General features: G+C 43.3%; 1 protein-coding gene across 1 annotated transcript in view; it reads right to left on the bottom strand.

The window, feature by feature from the left end:
* Positions 1–257: 257 nt before the first annotated feature.
* The window catches only part of il34 (interleukin 34), a 102,201-nt gene continuing 80,623 nt past the window's right edge, over positions 258–21,835 (bottom strand). Inside the window, exons 4-7 of the mRNA XM_072279292.1 lie at positions 21,386–21,463; positions 8,830–8,997; positions 7,500–7,638; positions 258–5,419 (exon numbers count right to left, since the gene is read on the bottom strand). Of these exons, the coding sequence (XP_072135393.1) occupies positions 5,403–5,419; positions 7,500–7,638; positions 8,830–8,997; positions 21,386–21,463 (402 nt within the window). The 3' untranslated portion in view covers positions 258–5,402. The remainder of the gene's footprint in view (positions 5,420–7,499; positions 7,639–8,829; positions 8,998–21,385; positions 21,464–21,835) is intronic.

Below are 21,835 nucleotides of genomic sequence, written 5' to 3'. Positions count from 1 at the left end.
ACCAAGTCACCCAGGCACTGGACCCAGTTGACCAGATCACAGGCTGTTCCTTCTGCAAACCTGTCATTAAATGGCTTCTTATCTGAAAATGGTCTCAGATCATGTTCAATTCCTCTGATTAAGTTATCCAATTTGTCAAACAGTTCACAAAATAGCCGCCTCTATTTCTGTTCAGTGATTTGTGGATTGTAGTTCTTTCTGGCCAACACTTTTGATTTTATTTATTAATTGAAGTGTATAATGAAATACAGTGCATAAAGAAAATTGTTCACATTTCATAAACTTTTAAGCTTCAATGATGCTGGCATTCAGCGGGCCAGAACTTTATTAATAATGAGTTATAGACTTCCATTCTGTTACAGTTTTGGAACTTGAAACACTGAGAATGTAAATACATTGAAGCTCTAAAATGTTTCAAAGTAAAGGTGGTGGTATGTTTAATATTTAAAAAATTTATGGATTATATTCATTAATATAATTAATAACAGGGTATTTCACAATTATATTAACATAGGTTTCAAAATTATATTAGCATAATTTCAAAATTATATTAACATTTTATAAAAGAAAATTCCAGCTATGTAGCAACAAAGGCTATGTGTGTGGGAGCATTTCAGTTACTGTGCAGCTTAGAGGTAACTTTGCTCAGAATACAGGAACGCCCGCTTAAAACCAAGAAAAGAAGGAATTTCTTCGGCCAAAGGGTGGTGCAACCATGGAATTTAATGCCAAAGATAGCTTGGAACCAAATCATTGGGTATGTTTACAGTAAAGCAGAGCTTGATAGGTTCTTGGTTAGTAAGGACTTCAAAGATTACAGTCAGAAGGCTGGAGAATGGGGTTGAGAGGAATAATCAATCAGCCACATTTTATGGACTGCATGGCTTCATTATGCTCCCGTGATTTATGGTCTTCGAGTAGCAGCTGAGAAATGAGAATCTGAGCTCTCAGTCTAACCTGCACATCAAGAATTCAAGGAAAATGAATCCATTTTAAGGTTTTAGGAGTGGCACGGCAGCATAGTGCCAGCAATCTGAGTTCAATTTCTTTCGCCCTTGCCACGTGGGTCTCCTCCAGATGCTCTGGTTTCCTTCCCCATCCCAACGATCTACCGGTTAGTAGGCTAATTGGTCATATGGATGTACCGGTTAGTAGGCTAATTGGTCATATGGATGTACCGGTTAGTAGGCTAATCGGTCATCTGGTTGTACCGGTTAGTAGGCTAATTGATCATCTGGATGTACCGGTTAGTAGGCTAATTGGTCATATGGATGTACCGGTTAGTAGGCTAATTGATCATATGGATGTACCGGTTAGTAGGCTAATTGATCATCTGGATGTACCGGTTAGTAGGTTAATTGGTCATATGGATGTACCAGTTAGTAGGTTAATTGATCATCTGGATGTACCGGCTAGTACGTTAATTGGTCATATGGATGTACCGGTTAGTAGGTTAATTGATCATCTGGATGTACCGATTAGTAGGTTAATTGGTCATATGGATGTACCGGTTAGTAGGTTAATTGATCATCTGGATGTACCGGCTAGTACGTTAATTGGTCATATGGATGTACCGGTTAGTAGGTTAATTGATCATCTGGATGTACCGGCTAGTACGTTAATTGGTCATCTGGATGTACCGGTTAGTAGGTTAATTGATCATCTGGATGTACTGGTTAGTAGGTTAATTGGTCATATGGATGTACCGGTTAGTAGGCTAATTGATCATCTGGATGTACCGGTTAGTAGGCTAATCGGTCATCTGGATGTACCGGTTAGTAGGCTAATTGGTCATATGGATGTACCGGTTAGTAGGCTAATTGGTCATATGGATGTACCGGTTAGTAGGTTAATTGATCATCTGGATGTACCAGCTAGTACGTTAATTGGTCATCTGGATGAAAATGGACTGTGCGAGCTTGATGGACTGGAAGGGCTTATTACTGTGCTGATAGCTAAATCAATCAATCAATAAATAAACAAATTAATAAATAAATAAATGGGAGAGAGAGAAAAAAAACATTTGAAGTTCTAATTTGCTGAAATGATTCAGCCACAGGCTCTCTGGGTCAGTACAAACCACTTTTGCATTTCCCTGCCTCATAGCTGTTTGAGAAGGAAATACGTGGACAACCCAAAGACGTACCACATTTTAGCCCCCCTTTAATTAAACATTAACATCTTCTTGGGCCTCCCAAGGTAAATTGTGTCAAAGGGGTTGTGTCGCCACTGATTTCACTTGGTGATGGATGCTACAAGAAAGGAGGGTGAACGTGTTCTAGTCTACATTCTTAAATCAGCAGTAGAGAGGGTCAGTGCCTTTATATTCCTGGGTATTATTGATGTGATTGAATCTATGCCTTGGGTCCAGCACATAGATGCAATCACAAGTAAGGTATCCAGATTTAGTGCCTTAGATGGCTATGGACATTCGGCTTATCACCAAACACTCTAACAAGCTTCTACAGGTATACTGTTCAAAGAATTCTGACTGGTTGCATCATGGTCTGGTAAGGCAATTCAAATCTGCAGGAATGTTAGAAGCTACAGGGAGGAAGGGCACATCTCTCCCCACCATCAGTAGTATCTACAGGAGGCACTGCCTAGTAAGGTGAACATCCATCAGCAAAGGCTCCCACTATTGGAGCCATGCCATCTTCTCATGGCTACCATTGGGCATGAGGTACAGAAGCATGAAGTCTCACACCACTAGGTTCAAGAACAGCTACTTCCTTTCAACCATTCAGTTCTTGAACATACCTGTTCAACCTGAGTCACTACCTCAGTATAACAACACTGTAACCACTTTGCATTACAATGGACTTTAAGAATATAGAATATTACAGCATAGTATAGGCCTTTCGGCCAATCTCCTGCCCAGAGGCTACACTGGACCTTATCCCAGTATCCCTGCAGAAGTTCAGAGCCCAAGCCACCAATTTCTGCCTTGTTTCCCTCTGTGTTCTTCCAGCAGCTTCCCCTGGGAATTTCCACAGAATTCCATTTCTCCAGACAAGAAATCGACTCTGAACCTGTGATACGTTAAATCTGCTGTATGCACCGCAACACAAGTCAAATAAATCTGAGGACTATTCCTAATCATATTATGCCTCTCCAAATGTTCATAAATCCTGCCTCTCAGGATCTTCTCCGTCAACTTACCAACCACTGAAGTAAGGCTTAGAAAAATAGATAGAGGGCTATGGTAACCCTAGGTAATTTCTAAGGTAAGGACATGTTCGGCACAGTTTTGTGGGCTGAAGGGCCTGTCTTGAGCTGTAAGTTTCTATGTTTCTATGCCTCATCTACCTGCAGACGTACAGGTTGGATTGGATTAACTTATTATTGTCACATGGACTAAGATACATATGAAAAGCTTTTGTTTACATGCCACCCACAAAACAGAACACTACAGCACAGTGCAGGCCCTTCAGCCCACAATGTTGAGCCAACTCTAAGATCAATCTCACCTTTCCCTGCTACATAGCCCTCCATTTTTCTATCATCTATGTGCCTAAGAGTTTCTTAAATGTCTAATGTATCTGCCTCTACCATGACCGATGGCAGTGTATTCCCCACACCTACTACTCAGTGTGAAAAACTTATTTTAACCATTGACTTTATCCTTTATACAATTCTTTAATCTTTACAATTGTTGAATGTTGTTGTTTTCTTGTTGCAGGTCCTGCTAATACATCATAATAAATTCTCAATATACTGTATTTACAGTAAATGTACAAGGCTTGCTCTAGTTGTGTTTTTTTTTGTATAATTTATGCTTTTCTTGTGAAACCGTGTTGATATGATGCTGTGATGCTGCTGCAAGTATGTTTTTTTTTAATTGTACTTCTAAATATATCTATGGGTACTTTTTACAACAAACTTGACTTTGACTTTAGTCAGGGTGGCCAGGAGCCTTTAAGAGGTCTTCCGCAACAGCCGGCACTGCAGAAGCTGGAGAGAATCCTGGACAGGATGGCAATATTTTAAATAGATATATATTTGTAAATACGGATATGAAAATTATATAAATAATGTAAAAATGTTAATAAATCCTTTTTTAAAAAGGCAGAGACTAGTCACTAATCTCACAGTTACCAACATTGCTCAGGTATCTGACTACCAATGCCACCTGTAGTTGTATATCTGTGAACAATCTTCATTAAATGTGTTCCATTGCATCCTTGTGTATATGGCAACATACTAATTTGAATGTGGCATCGTCAACAAGACCAGCAATGATTACCCACCCCAGCTGCCCTCAAGCAGAAGCAGTGATCGCCTTCAGTTGCTGCAGCCTGTCCAGTGAAGGTGTTTTTAAAGAGTGGGATTTGTGTGCAAGGATGTGGTTGGCAGGAAGGTGAGATTCAACCTTTGTTACTTCCCCACAATAGATTATAGTACTTTATTTATATTTGGATGTAATAAGTACACATATTGGACTGGCAAACAGCCCAGAGTCAGAACATTGACAGGATGGGAGACACTAGAAGCATTCAGACATTTATTATCCAGTACATCTGATCACCAACTGTAGGTAGGAGGAATATACGAATGATCATTTTATCGGGCAGTGAGATGTGCAGACAGTATCTTTCTGCTTCTGACATCAGCGTGGATTATAGAAGTGGATACAACAAACAGTTATGACCCTGTCATTAAAATCAGATTCCTAATGAAGCCCCTCGCAATGGGTTGGCTGTTGTAGTAACTCATATCTGTGCTGGGTAACAATGAGAAAGTCTCTGATTTACTTGCTTCAAGTGGTTAGTTATCTTCTCCACCATGTGATTTCTCCCAATATCTGAAGGGATAGACAGATCTCTTCTCACTAATTAGTCAGGTTCCAGTGTCCAACCCATGCCCCTCTGCTGTTCTGGCCAGTTTTTCAAGTCTAGATGAGCCATTAACATTACTCCTTGAGAGAGTTCCAGTTTTTCGGCTTCCTGCTTTGACCAGGCACTGTAATCATTCTAGTCATGATATAGAATTGGGCTTACTGGTATCCTGAATCACGGGAGAATTTTGTGAATAGTTGGCAAGTCAGGTGGAGGGAGGAGCTATCAAACTTAGTGTTTACAGTGTATGGACAGAGAGCTGTAAAACAACTTGACCGGGTCAAATACTTACAAAAGGGACAAAAGAAAAAAGGGACACTGGAATGGGGATGCGGATGGGGATCTGGGAAAGTTAGCAAATTGGTCACTATCCACAGGTCTTCGTCGGTGAGTCCGTCATGATCCTTCTGCCAAACGCAACCCAGTCCTGCATCTCCATGAGTACTCGGGCGACAGCAGGCGTAACTGTCTCGGATGCTTCTGATGTCAACGAGGGAGTATAAAGCCTGGCAGAGCAGGTGCCTTTCTTTCTGACGGCGACGATGCAGAAGTTGGGTGGCTCTGTCACGAAACCCAGTTGCCTGCAGTTGAAACACCACAGCAGGAGAGCTGGTTAATGCTCAGTAACAGCACAATGAGGTTCTCAATGAACCCAGTTGCCTGCAGTTGAAACACCACAGCAGGAGAGCTGGTTATTGCTCAGTAACAGCACAATGAGGTTCTCAATGAACCCAGTTGCCTGCAGTTGAAACACCACAGCAGGAGAGCTGGTTACTGCTCAGTAACAGCACAATGAGGTTCTCAATGAACCCAGTTGCCTGCAGTTGAAACACCACAGCAGGAGAGCTGGTTACTGCTCAGTAACAGCACAATGAGGTTCTCAATGAACCCAGTTGCCTGCAGTTGAAACACCACAGCAGGAGAGCTGGTTACTGCTCAGTAACAGCACAATGAGGTTCTCAATGAACCCAGTTGCCTGCAGTTGAAACACCACAGCAGGAGAGCTGGTTACTGCTCAGTAACAGCACAATGAGGTTCTCAATGAACCCAGTTGCCTGCAGTTGAAACACCACAGCAGGAGAGCTGGTTACTGCTCAGTAACAGCACAATGAGGTTCTCAATGAACCCAGTTGCCTGCAGTTGAAACACCACAGCAGGAGAGCTGGTTACTGCTCAGTAACAGCACAATGAGGTTCTCAATGAACCCAGTTGCCTGCAGTTGAAACACCACAGCAGGAGAGCTGGTTACTGCTCAGTAACAGCACAATGAGGTTCTCAATGAACCCAGTTGCCTGCAGTTGAAACACCACAGCAGGAGAGCTGGTTACTGCTCAGTAACAGCACAATGAGGTTCTCAATGAACCCAGTTGCCTGCAGTTGAAACACCACAGCAGGAGAGCTGGTTACTGCTCAGTAACAGCACAATGAGGTTCTCAATGAACCCAGTTGCCTGCAGTTGAAACACCACAGCAGGAGAGCTGGTTACTGCTCAGTAACAGCACAATGAGGTTCTCAATGAACCCAGTTGCCTGCAGTTGAAACACCACAGCAGGAGAGCTGGTTACTGCTCAGTAACAGCACAATGAGGTTCTCAATGAACCCAGTTGCCTGCAGTTGAAACACCACAGCAGGAGAGCTGGTTACTGCTCAGTAACAGCACAATGAGGTTCTCAATGAACCCAGTTGCCTGCAGTTGAAACACCACAGCAGGAGAGCTGGTTACTGCTCAGTAACAGCACAATGAGGTTCTCAATGATTCACCTCTCTACAAATGCCTGAAGAGGTCTCCCATGCTAGGCAGCAAGGCCAGAAACCATTGGAATTGGCACCCCGTTGAAACTGTCACCCATTACCAGTGCACCATGTTAGCCCACCACTCTTCTCAGAATGTGGATGATCAGCCCCTTCAAGATCTGAGTGTGAAATCCAGGCTGACAGGACATTCTATCCAAGCCAGGCACACAAATCTAACTCATTGTTAAAGAGCTAGAGAACTCTCCTCAGCCAATCACACAGGAGGGAGACAGATCATTCAGCCCATCACATCCCATGTTGACCAGAGGGCTCCCACTTGTATTAATCTCACCTTCCACCACCTGGCCCACATCCCATGGCTCCCACTTGTATTAATCTCACCTTCCACCACCTGGCCCACATCCCATGGCTCCCACTTGTATTAATCTCACCTTCCACCACCTGGCCCACAGCCTTTGATGCCCAGATGATTCAAGTGCTTGTCTGTACCCATCTCAAATACTCCACCAACAGTAGATGGTCGGGCACTAAGGAATGCTGGTGAACAGAGGGAACCTGGGGTTCAAGTCTCATTCCCTGAAAGTGGCAGGGTGGTGAAGGAGGTATACGGCATGCCTGTATTCATAGGCTGGGACACAGAATATTCAGGTTGCAAAATGATGGTTAGGCTGCATTTCGAGTGTTGTGTGCAGATCTGGTCACCACACAGTCGGAAGGATGTGACTGCACTGAAGAACACACAGAGAAGTATCCCAAGGATGTTGTCTGGGTTGGAGGATTTGAGTCATGGGGACAGATTGGATAGAATGTATAACATTACAGCACAATACAGGCCCTTTAGCCCACGACGTTAACCCTACCTATTGGCCTACTCTAAGAATTGAATACGACTCTGCCAACACTTACAATGGAAGATCTGTTTCAATACTCGGTAGCAGTTATCAAACAAGGCCTTGGGCCGGATTCGCCGTTTCCTGCTTTCCATGTCCATGTCACTGATTCGACAGAGTATTTCCTCCACCCGCTTGTCCTCAATGTCTTCAATCTGAACACCCAAGGGAAACAAGGAAGGATTCACTGAACAGCAGCCATTTCAATCAACACTACGCCAGCAGGCAGATGAGGGGGAACTACACTCAAACCATACTGGGCTGTATTTTGTAACCTCTGAGTAGCTTTACAATTGTCTGCTCCTAATTAATCCATAACATGCCAAGTTCCTGACCAGTTGGGACTTTCTCTGGAGTTCAGAATGAGGAGGTGATCTTTTTGAAACATAAGATCTTTAGTTACTTTGACAGTGGAGATGTTGAGATGTTTCCACTGGTGGGGAGAGTTGTGAACAAGAAAACATTACTACAAAAGAAAGGGACTTTCATTTAAGTCTGAGGGGAGTAGGAACTTCTCACAGAAGGTGATCGATCTCTGGAATTCTCTGCTGCTGAGAATTTTGGATGTGACATCACTGGAAGTATTTAAAGATTGATGGATTCTTGAAAAATCAATTCTATGGAGCGAAATAGAGAGTCGATGTTTTGGCCTGAGACCCTTCACTGGAACTGAAGGGAAGGGGAAAGAAGCCAGAATAAGGTGGGGGGGGGGAGGGAAGAAGTACAGTTTGCAGGCAATACATGAAATCAGGTGACAAGAAAGGTCGATGGTTGGGGAAGGGGATGAAGGAAATAGGTGATGGGTGAAAAAGGTAAAGGCTGAAGAAGAAGAAATCTGATAGGAGAGTAGAATGAACTACGGGAGAAAGGAAAGGAGATGGTCTGATGGTCGGTTTAGACTCAATGTGGTGAATAGCTTGCTTCCAAGGTATTTGGCGATATGACAATGAACTTGTGGGAGATTAAGGGAGAGGGTATGGTTTGGTCAGTAGGGGTGATGGGGTGGGGTGAGAATACCAGGAGTTAACCAAAGGGCACAGCAGGAAAAATGCAGTGACTAAATTCTAGGCTGCTTGAGTAGCCAGAAATGGAGCAGTGCATGGATTTTGGGGGATATTAAGGAGATCAGTAAACAAAGCCAAGAATCCCAAAACTGAGCTGTGACTGGATCGGCAATCAGTGCAGCTCTGTAAACTATGCGTGTGGAAGGCAGAGAGGGGATCCTGGACCCTGAGGGAGTCCAGCCTACACTGGGGAGACACCAAGTGAAAGAACATCTTCACTGCTTTTGGCTTGTGGTCTTTGACCTATCTCAGGTCACCCTTTGCCCTTACAACAGAATTTACCATTTCTTCCACACCCATCCTCAGGTAAATTAGCAGCATAGCAATGTCCTCCACATAAGTTCGAGATGGGTGTCTTTTTGGAAGAACTTCAAGGATTGTCTCCAACACTTGAGAATTGATGTAAATCCATAACAGCTTCAGGTCAACTTCGTTAAAACCTTTGTTCCTCTGTTAGAAAAGAAAGAGGGCCTTTACACTGTGAAGTAGATTCTACCAACTGACATACAGAGACCAGCAGATACACACTACGTCTCTATAATCTCACACATACATGTAATAACCATGGATTGAATTCCTGTGATGTTTTATATCTCAGAAAATCAGAGTTTACCATAGCCGAAAGCTTTTGGAGATGTGTGTCATCTATGACCCCCCTCAAAAAAGTCATTATTTGTACTACACATTTCTTATTACAATCCCTGATGAAGGGTCTCAGCTCAAAATGTCAACTTTTATCTCCTCCCTTTCCTGACCTACTGTTTTCCTACATCATTTTATGTATGTGTGTGTGTGTGTGTGTGTGTGTGTGTGTGTGTGTGTGTTGCGTGTTACGTGTTACTCTGGATTTTGAACATCTGTAAAATCTCTTGTGTTTCTGATAGTAACTTCCAGTAATTATGTATTGCACTGTCCTGCTGCCACAAAACAACAACTTTCTCAACATATGTCAGTGATAATAAACCCAATTCTGATCTAAGATTAAATTTATTTATCATTTGTACATCAAAACATACAGTGGAATATGTCATTTACATTAACATCCTGATACAACCTTTCAATTCCTTCCTTTCTCCCTCATTGAAAGATCCCATGGCTGGTTTAAATTCCACCTCAAAAAGAACTCTATGCCTTTCTCCGGAAAATGAAGCTGAAAGGTGAATTTTAAAAGTGATTACTCCTACTTCAGCAATACAAGTTCAGGATTGACTACAAGCAAGGAGCCTTTCACTCCATTATTTCTGGCTCGATTGTCCACTGCAGGGCTCATTAACAGGATTAAACTGCACTGATCTGTAGGGGGAGCCACAGGCTAACTTCTACTGTACTGCCAGAACTGAATTGACTTTATTTCTTACATCCTTCACATACATGAGGAGTAAGAATCTTTACATTACGTCTCCATCTAAATGTGCAATCATAGTAATTTATAATCATTTATAACAAATAGAACAGTCAGTGTAATATAGAGTACACTCAAATCAGCCTGAGTTCATCAGTCTGATGGCCTGGTGGAAGAAGCTGTCCTGGAGCCTGTTGGTCCTGGCTTTTATGCTGCGGTACCACTTCCCGGATGGTAGCAGCTGGAATCGATTGTGGTTGGGATGGCTTGGGTCCCCAATGATCCTGCAGGCCCTTTTCACACACCTGTCTTTGTAACTGTCCTGAATTATGGGAAGTTCACAATTACAGATGCGCTGTAGAGCACTACAGAGCACAGCTAGGAGATTCACTTACTAACCACATTAAGATACCTATGTGAACAATAAATCCTCGGTTCAAAAGCTTACTTACAAACACCCACTTCTGTCATGAATCATCTCCTTGTTTTGACTGCAGTGGATTACTCCTGATTGTCACTGGCACAACAAGGACAGATCAGAAACTCCCAGCCACAGAGGAGCAAAACTCACATACAACCATCATATGAGTGAAGAAATGGAGGGGAGGGCGAACTACTGACAGTCAACATTAGTAGTGTAGCTTGACATTCAAAGCTCCCTCACCTCTCTGGTCTATCCCACAGTTGCAATGCATTGAGCACCAGTCTTTTACAGGTAGTCAAGTAGTGACTACTGACAAGTGGAAATTTTCCTTCCCAGAGACAAGGTTAAAGGACGTGGAGATCAACTCCATGGGGGGGGGGGGGCTAGTTAACTGTCCACAGTAAATTGCCCCTCAAGCAGGGATGTGATTGAAGAATCCTATAGTTGATGATTATGCAAGGGAGAATAGGTTACAGAAAAGTAGGTGAGGGAATGGGTTTGATCTATGAGCTCACATGAACTCTGTGGTCTGAATGGTGTCTAGAAATACATCTAGTGCAGGCTTTTAATCTGGGCTCTATGATCTATCGTTGTCCTTTGGAACTATAAACAGCATCCAGCAATGTAGAGTATGAAGGTGAAACTCAGGGTTAGCTAGATGTCTGTAAGTTATCTACACCCTTCCCAAAGTCACAAGACATCTTCAGATTGTCAATAACCTTTGGAAATCTTTTGCAATCCGTTCTCAGCAGGTGAGCACTGCTGGCAAGAGAGTACTCACAGAGTGTCTGGTAGTCGTTCGTTCACCTCTCCAAAATGTAACAGTCTGCAGCTGGTGCAGTTTGACTTCCTACACGAGGTGAATCTCCAGGCAGAACAGGAGTCACAGAGCCCAGACCAAGAAACTGCGCTAGATTTATCCCTCTAAACAGGTTGCTAGCATAAATAGCTTCTTTTGCAACAACCTGTCACCCCGCTCAGCAAATTTGAACATGAAAAGATTTATAATTCTGGATTTTGGAAACAACTTTGATTTTTGGCCTTCTTCTCTGAATGTTTGAAGTGACGCCATGGTAGTCTTAGCACAGCGCTTTACAACACTGAAAGTAAGTTCGGGGGTTCAATTCCCATCACTGTCTCAAAGGAGTCTGTATGTGATCCCTGTGACCGCAGGCTCCGGTTTCCCCCTCACTTGCGGTGAATTGTGGGCAGGCTCTGTTGGCACTTGCGTGTGCTGCCCCCAGGACAATCCTTACCGATTTGGTTTGACACAAAAGTATGCATTTCCCTGTACAGGTTACAAATAAAGCCAACAACATTCATAAATTAAAACAGAAAATTATGGAAATGCTTAGCACAGCATCTATGGGGGGAGATACAGTCAATGTTCTATGTTAATGGTTGTCCTGGTGGGAGATTTTAATTTCCCAAATATTGATTGGTATTAGAGCGAGGAGTTTAGATGGGGTGGAGTTTGTCAGGTGTGTTCTGGAAAGTTTCTTGACACAATATGTAAATAAGCCTACAAGAGGAGAGACTGTACTTGATTTGGTATTGGGAAATGAACCTTGTCAGGTGTCAGGTCTCTCAGTGGGAGAGCATTTTTGAGATCGCGATCACAATTCTATCTCCTTTACCATAGCATTGGAGAGGGATAGGAACAGACAAGTTAGGAAAGTGTTTAGTTGGAGTAAGGGGAAATATAAAGCTATCAGGCAAGAACTTGGAAGCATAAATTGGAAACAGATGCTCTCAGGGAACGTATGGCAGAAATGTGACAAATGTTCAGGGGATATTTGCGTGGAGTTCTGCATAGGTACGTTCCAATGAGACAGGGAAAGGACGGTAGGGTACAGGAACCGTGGTGCACAAAGGCTGTTGAAAATCTAGTCAAGAAGAAAAGCTCACAAAAGGTTCAAAAAAACTAGGTAATGATAGAGATCTAGAAAATTATCAGGCTAGCAGGAAGGCGTTTAAGAATGAAATTAGGAGAGCCAGAAGGGACAATGAGAGGGCCTTGGCGAGCAGGATTAAAGAAAACCCCAAGGTATTCTACAAATATATGAAGAGCAAAAGGATAAGATGTGAGAGAATAGGACCAATCAAGTGTGACAGTAGAAAAGTGTGTACGAAACTGGAGGAGATAGCAGATACTTAATGAATTCTTTGCTTCAGTAGCCACTACAGAAAAGGATCTTGGCGATTGTAGGGATGACTTACAGCGGATTGAAAAGCTTGAGCATGTAGACATTAAGAAAGAGGATGTGCTGAAGCTTTTGGAAAGCATCAAGTTGGATAAGTCACCAGGACCGGACGAGATGTACCCCAGGCTACTGTGGGAGGCGAGGGAGGAGATTGCTGAGCCTCTGGCGATGATCTTTGTGTCATCAATGGGGACGGGAGAGGTTCTCGAGGATTGGAGGGTTGCAGGTGTTGTTCCCTTATTCAAGAAAGGGAGTAGAGATAGCCCAGGAAATTATAGACCAGTGAGTCTGACTTCAGTGGTTGGTAAGCTGATGGAAAAGATCCTGAGGGGAAGGATTTATGAACATCTGGAGAGGCATAATATGATTAGGAATAGTCAGCATGGCTTTGGCAAAGGCAGGTCGTTCATTGTGAGCCTGATTGATTTTTTTTATGACGTGACTGAACACAGTGATGAAGGTAGAGTGGTAGATGTAGTGTATATGCATTTCAAGCAAGGCATTTGATAAGGCACCCCATGCAAGGCTTTGAGAAAGTAAGGAGGCATGGGATCCAAGGGGACATTGCTTTGTGGATCCAGAATTGGCTTGCTCACAGAAGGCAAAGAGTGGTTGTAGATGGGTCATATTCTGCATGGAGGTTGGTGACCAGTGGTGTGGCTCAGGGATCTGTTCTGGGACCCCTACTCTTATGATTTTTATAAATGACCTGGATAAGGAACTGGAGGGATGAGTTAGTAAATTTGCTGATGATACTAAGGTTGGGGGTGTTGTGGATAGTCTGGAGGGCTGTCAGAGGTTACAGCAGGAGACTGATAGGATGCAGAACTGGGCTGAGAAGTGGCAGATGGAGTTCAACCCAGATAAATGTGAGGTGGTTCAGTTTGGTAGGTCAAATATGATGGCAGAATATAGTATTAATGGTAAGACTCTTGGCAGTGTGGAGGATCAGAGGGATCTTGGGGTCCAAGTCCATAGGACACTCAAAGCTGCTGCGCAGGTTGACTCTGTGGCTAAGAAGGCATACGGTGTATTCGCCCTCATCAACTGTGGGATTGAGTTCAAGAGCTGAGAGGTAAGGTTAGAGCTATATAGGACCCTGGTCAGACCCCACTTGGACCACTGTGTTCAGTTCTGGTTGCCTCACTACAGGAAGGATGGGGAAACCATCGAAAGGGTGCAGAGGAGATTTAGAAGGATGTTGCCTGGATTGGGGAGCATGCCTTATGAAAACAGGTTGAGTGAACTCGGCCTTTTGTCCTTGGAGCGGCGGAGGACGAGAGGTGACCTGATAGAGGTGTATAAGACGATGAGAGGCATTGATCGTGTGCATAGTCAGAGGCTTTTTCTCAGGGCTGAAAGAGTTAACATGAGAGGGCACAGTCTTAAGGTGCTTGGAAGCAGGTACTTCCTCAAAAGCAGAGGGAGCTGGCGACAGATACAGACTTCAGAATTCAGGACCTTATACTTCATTTAAAAAATAAACTTCACTGTTTGAAAAAGAACAGCCTGCCATGTTACATCTCACTCTGTGTGGTTTTGTTACCCGTTCAAGGACAGAATCTCTCTCTAATCCCAGCTGATTGAACTCTTCTATTAACTGCATTTTTATGCTTCAAGTATTTAAATTCCTTCCCCTCTGGCTCATGCTTTGACGGTTCAGAAGCTCAATGTGGTTAGATTTCTGGATACTTGGACCCATCCTCAAATCTGGCCAAGTCACCAGAGGAGCCAAGGAGACGTGACTTAAGATACAGGTGTGATGAATTCCCAACAGTACTGCTCAGGGCTGGAGGTTGCAGAGATGAGTGACTCTCCCAGACAGCGGCACACACTAGTAGGGGAAGAGTTCCCCTTTCTAGCATGCAAACAAACTTATATTTTGTAGGACTGGGGTCACTTAGAAGGCAGACGAAGCAACTGCACTGAATTTTCATCTGGGGATGTACAGACCATTCGACCCATTTCCAATCAATCCTATGCCTAACCCTATACTCCCATCAGATTCACCCCCCATATTGGAACATAAAATACTACAGCATAGTACAGTCCCTTTGGCTCATGATATTGTGCCGACTTTTTAACCCACTCTAAGATCAATTTAACCCCTCCTTGTTACATAGCCCTCCATTTGTCTCTCATCCACGTGCCTATCTAAGAATTCCTTATATGTCCCTAATATGTCTGGCTCTATCGCCATCCCTAGAAGCACGTTCTGATATTTCCCCTTTCTCCAATCAATTTAAAATTATGCCCCCTGGTGTTAGCCATTTACGTTTTGGATATCTACTCGATCTATGCTTTCTTATCATTTTGTACACCTCTATCAATATGTTTCTCATCCTCCTTCGCTCCAAAGTCCTAGCTTGCTCAAGTTATCCTTGTAAGACATGTTCTCCAATCCAGGCAGCATCCCGGTAAATCTCTTCTGTCCTCTGCCTAAAGCTTCCACATAGAAACATAACATAGAAACATAGAAAATAGGTGCAGGAGTAGGCCATTCGGCCCTTCGAGCCTGCACCACCATTCAGTATGATCATGGCTGATCATCCAACTCAGAACCCTGTACCAGCCTTCCCTCCATAACCCCTGATCCCTATAGCCACAAGGGCCATATCTAACTCCCTCTTAAATATAGCCAATGAACTGGCCTCAACTGTTTCCTGTGACAGAGAATTCCACAGATTCACCACCCTCTGTGTGAAGAAGTTTTTCCTAACCTCAGTCCTAAAAGGCTTCCCTTTTATCCTCAAACTGTGACCCCTCGTTCTGGACTTCCCCAACATCGGGAACAATCTTCCTGCATCTAGCCTGTCCAATCCCTTTAGGATTTTATACGTTTCAATCAGATCCCCCCTCAATCTTCTAAGTTCCAACGAGTATAAGCCTAGTTCATCCAGTCTTTCATCATATGAAAGTCCTGCCATCCCAGGAATCAATCTGGTGAACCTTCTTTGTACTCCCTCTATGGCAAGGATGGCTTTCCTCAGATTAGGGGACCAAAACTGCACACAATACTCCAGGTGTGGTCTCACCAAGGCCTTGTACAACTGCAGTAGTACCTCCCTGCTCCTGTACTCGAATCCTCTTGCTATAAATGCCAGCATACCGTTCGCCTTTTTCAGTTCCTGCTGTACCTGCATGCCCACTTTCAATGACTGGTGTATAATGACACCCAGGTCTCGTTGCACCTCCCCTTTTCCTAATTGGCCACCATTCAGATAATAATCTGTTTTCCTGTTTTTGCCACCAAAGTGGTTAACTTCACATTTATCCACATTAAATTGTATCTGCCATGAATTTGCCCACTCACCTAACCTATCCAAGTCACCCTGCATCCTCTTAGCATCCTCCTCACAGCTAACACTGCCGCCCAGCTTCGTGTCATCCGCAAACTTGGAGATGTTGCATTTAATTCTCTCATCCAAGTCATTGATATATATTGTAAACAACTGGGGTCCCAGCACTGAGCCTTGCGGTACCCCACTAGTCACTGCCTGCCATTCTGAAAAGGTCCCGTTTATTCCCACTCTTTGCTTCCTGTCTGCTAACCAATTCTCTATCCACATCAATACCTTACCCCCAATACCGTGTGCTTTAAGTTTGCACACTCATCTCCTGGGTGGGACCTTGTCAAAAGCCTTTTGAAAATCTAAATATACCACATCCACTGGTTCTCCCCTATCCACTCTACTAGTTACATCCTCAAAAAATACTATGAGATTCGTCAGGCATGATTTTCCTTTCACAAATCCATGCTGACTTTGTCCGATGATTTCACTGCTTTCCAAATGTGCTGTTATCACATCTTTGATAACTGACTCTAGCAGTTTCCCCACCACCGATGTTAGGCTAACCGGTCTATAATTCCCTGGTTTCTCTCTCCCTCCTTTTTCAAAAAGTGGGGTTAAATTAGCCACCCTCCAATCCTCAGGAACTAGTCCAGAATCTAAAGAGTTTTGAAAAATTATCACTAATGCATCCACTATTTCTTGGGCTACTTCCTTAAGCACTCTGGGATGCAGACCATCTGACCCTGGGGATTTATCTGTCTTTAATCCCTTCAATTTACCTAACACCACTTCCCTACTAACATGTTTTCCATAACGAGGCAACCAGAACTGAAAACAATATTCCAAGTATGGTCTAACCATGGTTTAGTAGATTAACGTTTCCTTGCAGCTCTGACGAATGAAGACCAACATCCCATACTCGTTCTTAACAACCCTTATTGACTTGCGTGGCAACTTTGAGGGATCTACGGACATACAGTACACCCCCAGGTCCCTCTGTTCCTCCACACTAATAATTCTGCCATTAACCCTGTATTCTGCCTTCACGTTCAGTGTTCAAAAGTATATCACTTCACACACATCTGCATTGAACTCCATCTACCACTTCTCAGCCCAGCTCCGCAGCCTGTCAATGTAACCTACAATGACCTTCTACACTATCCACTGCTCCACCAACCTTTATGTCATCTGCAAACTTACTAACCCACCCTTCCACTTCCTCATCCATATCATTATAAAAGTCACAGAGAGTGATTTAAGCATTTAGACAGATGTGTGAACAGACAATGGACAGATGCAGATCATTTGCAGCAAATGAGAGTAGTCGGGACAGACATCATGCGCTGTAGGGCCCGTCACGGCCCTGCACTGTTCTACGAATAACTTTTTCAAAGGGCCAACACTGGTCTGATTTTGCACTGTAAAATTTCCTGAAAAGTGGGAGCTGTTAGGCTGAAGGATCAAAGATCTGTTGGTGTTCCTTCCAGCAGCCACCATTTATCATTGATTAATTGTGGGTACATTGAAGCGTTTTATATTATAGACAAAACTGAAGTATAAATTTCAGAGAGGTATCAACCTGTTTGCACAGGGGCACAATTGAGAGCATCCTGACTGGCTGCATCACTGCCTGGTAAGGGAACTGTACCTCCCTTAATCGCAGGACTCTGCAGAGAGTGGTGCTGACAGCCCAGAGCATCTGTAGTTATGAACTTCCCATGATTCAGGACATTTATAAAGACAGGTGTGTAAAAAGGGCCTGTAGGATCACTGGGGACCGGTCAACCCAGCCACAATCTATTTCAGCTGCTACCATCCGGGAAATGGTACTGCAGCATAAAAGCCAGGACCAACAGGCTCCACAAGGCCATCAGACCGATGAACTCACGCTGATTCGAGTGTATTCTATGTTATACTGACTGTTCTATTTATTACAAATTATTATTTTTATAAATGACCTGGATGAAGAGATGGAAGGATGGGTGAATAAGTTTGCAGATGACACAAAGATTGGAGGAGTTGTGGATGGAGCTGTAGGTTGTCAAAGATTACAAGAGGATATTGACAGGATGCAGAGTTGGGCAGAAAAGTGGCAGATGGAGTTCAATCCGGATAAGTGTGAGGTGATGCATTTTGGAAGGACAAAACAGAAGGCGGAGTACAGGGTTAATGGCCGGTTACTTAAGAGTGTGGGTGAACAAAGGGACCTTGGGGTTCAAATCCATACATCCCTCAAGGTCGCTGCACAGGTTGATAGGATAGTTAAGAAGGCCTATGGGATGCCAGGCTTCCTTAATAGGAGGATTGAGTTCAAGAGTAGAGAGGTCATGTTGCAACTCTACAAATCTCTGGTGAGACCACACTTAGCGTATTGTGTTCAGTTCTGGTCACCTCATTATAGGAAGGATGTGGAAGCTATGGAGAGGATGCAAAGGAGATTTACCAGGATGTTGCCTGGATTGGAAAACAAGTCTTATGAGGCAAGGTTAGCAGAGCTGGGACTTTTCTCTTTGGAGCGTAGAAGGATGAGAGGGGACGTGATAGAGGTCTACAAGATTATGACAGGCATAGATAGGGTGGATAGCCAGTACCTGTTTCCCAGGGCACGAATAGCAAACACCAGAGGGCATATGTACAAAGTTAAGGGAGGGAAGTTTAGAGAAGACATCAGAGGTAAGTTTTTTTTTTACACAGAGGTTTGTGGGTGCCTGGAATGACTTGCCAGGGATGGTGGTGGAAGCTAAAACATTAGGGGTATTTAAGAGCCTCTTGGACAGGCACATGGATGAAAGAAAAATAGAGCGTTACGGGGTAGTGTGGGTTTAGTACGTTTTTTTGAGGATTATATAGGTCGGCACAACATTGAGGGCCGAAGGGCCTGTACTGTGCTGTAGTGTTCTATGGTTCTAATTACTGTGATTGCACATGGCACATTTAGATGGAGACATAATGTAAATATTTTTACTCCTCGTATGTGAAGGATGTAAGAAATAAAGTCAATTCAATTCAATTCTTAAACAAAAGCTGGAATTGCTAGAAATAAGCAGATAGCATCTCCCCAAATGTTAGAGCTTTAGAAACTAGAGTTCACTGGCAATAACAACCATCCCTGCTCTGTATATTTTAGGATTTTCCAGATCAGCACTGACTGATTTTTCAGGCAAAAGATATAAACAATGGATCAGAAAAAACTCCAGAACCATTTCCTTAACTTCAAGGAAATACTGGATTGATGCTCAAACTTAACTAACAGGTTTGATTAAATCGGTTTAAGGCAGGAAGTACAGTATAAGCAAAATAAAGATGAGAGAGTATGAGGAACTTAGATAAGGAACACAGTCAGTTTTTCTGAGAGAGCCTAAACCCAGAGGGCAAACATTCATATTGAGAGGAGAAAAGTTTAAATAAGCTGTTGAGGCAAGTTTCTCCCCACACAGAAGGTAGTGGGTATAGAACGAGCTGTCAGAGTGGTGATGGAGGCAGGTACAATATCAATGTTTAAAATGGCATATGGACAGGTAGAGTACAGTACTGTGTAAAAGTCTTAAGCACACATATATAGAGCTAGGGTGCCTAGACTTTTGAACAGTACTATATTTGTCAACGTGGAGTGGAAAACAAGTTTGTAAATCTTGCAGGAGCAAAGGATGTTGGGACACATGCCAGTGATAATAAACCTGATTCTGATTCTGAACGGTGAGAGTGGAGCACCACCGGGGGTTGGGGGGCGTGGAGGTGGGACAGGAGGCAGAGAAGGAGTGCTGAGGCCGGGGATTGGGCAGGTGTGGACACACCCAGTCCTGAGACGCCAGACAAGATCATTTGAGCCAAAACAATTGGTTTATTGATCATTACAGAATGTTTCTCTGGTGCTTCCTGCTCCCTCCCCTCTCCCAACCACGCTTCCCCTTTCCCTACCCGCTTCCCACTCTCAGTCCACATTAGAGAACCATATCAGAATCACGTTTATCATCACTCATATATGTCATGAAATCTGTTTTATTTTGCAACAGCAGTACAGTGCAATACATAAAATTGCTATGGTACTGTGCAAAAGTCTTATGCATCCCATCTACATATACAGTATGTAACTAATTCTTTTGCACAGTACTGTATATAGAGAGGAAATTGATTTGAATTAACTTTATTTCTTACATCCTTCACATACATGACACATAAAAATCTTTATGTTACATCTCCATCTAAATATGCAATGTGCAATCATAGTAATTTATAATCATTTATAATAGATAGCACAGTCAATGTAATATAGAGTACACTCAAAACAGCATGAATTAATCAGTCTGATGGCCTGGTGGAAGAAACTGTCCCGGAGCCTGTTGGTCCTGGCTTTTATGCTGTGGTACCGTTTCCAGGATGGTAGCAGCTGGAATAGATTGTGGTTGGGATGGCCTGGTTCCCCAATGACCCTACAGGCCCTTTTTACACACCTGTCTTTGTAAATGAGGAGAGGGAGATGCTCTAACGCAGGCAAATGAAATTAACATAGAAAGGCAGCATGGTTGTAGGGACAAGTGAGCCAAATGTCCTGTTTCTGTGCTGTATGATTCTATGATCTGAACAATATAAATTACCTCAAGCATACAATATCCTGGGGCTTGGATGACTGATCTACAACAACCACGAACATTTTCCTCTCTGCAATGACTCCAGTCGCTGGAAAGTTTTCACCTTAGTGGCCGGGAACACCAATTTTGCCAGGATTCTGAGATGCCATACCAGGCCCGCAGGCACGCTCACCCCAATCTCCTTCCGCCCACCCCCATTGAAATTCAGCTCTTCAGAGCCCGAGAGTTGTAAACTCCAGTGGCTCAAAGGCCTGTTCTCACACTGTATAGCCCTGAGAACTTGTAAAGATGAAAATGAATCCGAGATGTAGTTTAAGAGATTAACTAATCTCCAAAACTGATTAGGCGGATAACAAACGGAAACTGAAGTTGAAAAAGGATCAAGAATAGAATGTAAGCAACTGGCCAGCTTCCAACTAAACAGGGGCAAGCTACCTACAAAATAACAGAACCTACCAAACACTCCTGCAGGTTGAATCTTACCGCAGTTTGACATATCTGCAGTGAATTGGCTGCTGTTTTTTCTACAGTTACAATAGGGACTCTACTCTAAGTGTATCTCATCGGCCATCAAGCATTCTGATGATGACCTGAGGTCAGTAAGGGGACTTCTACAACCAACAAGTGAACTCTCCATTCTACACACAATCAAACAACTGTGGCCGTGTAAAATAGTTTCTGGTGAGGAAAGTGGAGTGCTTTGGAAAGAACTTCCCAAGCCATTTACTAAAATAAAATACAGTTAAGGGGCCTTGGAGGTGGAGCTGGGAGGGAGAGGGTAAGACAATAGGATCAAGAGAGAGATAAAAGAAGCTTCCCCGACATCACTCTACCACCCTCCAGGAATCAATGATTTGGGCTCAGGTACAGAGACATGAGGAGGAGGACTCTGACCAGCAACACATTCACAGCCCTAAGATTCAGGATACAGAGATGGTTTAGGATAAGCAGGGAAGAAAAGTGGAATTTTCTACATTTGAACCTACCATCCGAGTAACATTTATCGTTCGATATATATCTTCATAGTGAACTTGTACGGAGTAGTTAATCGGAAAGTAATCTTTCTGCAAATGAAATAAAAACCATTAACCCCCACATAATGGCCACTATGTTTAACTTTACAGCATGCTGTTGTTCCAACCACAACCCTCAGTGTAAGATCCACCCAATTCCCCCTCATAATCAGAACTGATCTTTGGGTGTCTGCCCTCCCAGTTGGAGTTCCTTCTCACAAGGTTTTATGTTCTCACTAACTATCCAAAAAAATCAATGGTCCAGCTTACAGGAAATTCACTCAGCAAAAAATAAAAATCAGCAGGTAGAAGATTTTAAACTTCCACTCAAAATGGCAATTGGTCATAGTGGGTGATTGAAATGCTCCCACTTCCAACACACACTTGGATTAGTTGTCTTACTGGGAAACCATAATGAATGAT

The sequence above is a fragment of the Mobula birostris genome, chromosome 15, assembly GCF_030028105.1.
Source record: "Mobula birostris isolate sMobBir1 chromosome 15, sMobBir1.hap1, whole genome shotgun sequence".
Classification (NCBI taxonomy): Eukaryota; Metazoa; Chordata; class Chondrichthyes; order Myliobatiformes; family Myliobatidae; genus Mobula; species Mobula birostris.
This window is presented reverse-complemented; position numbering and strand designations above follow the sequence as displayed.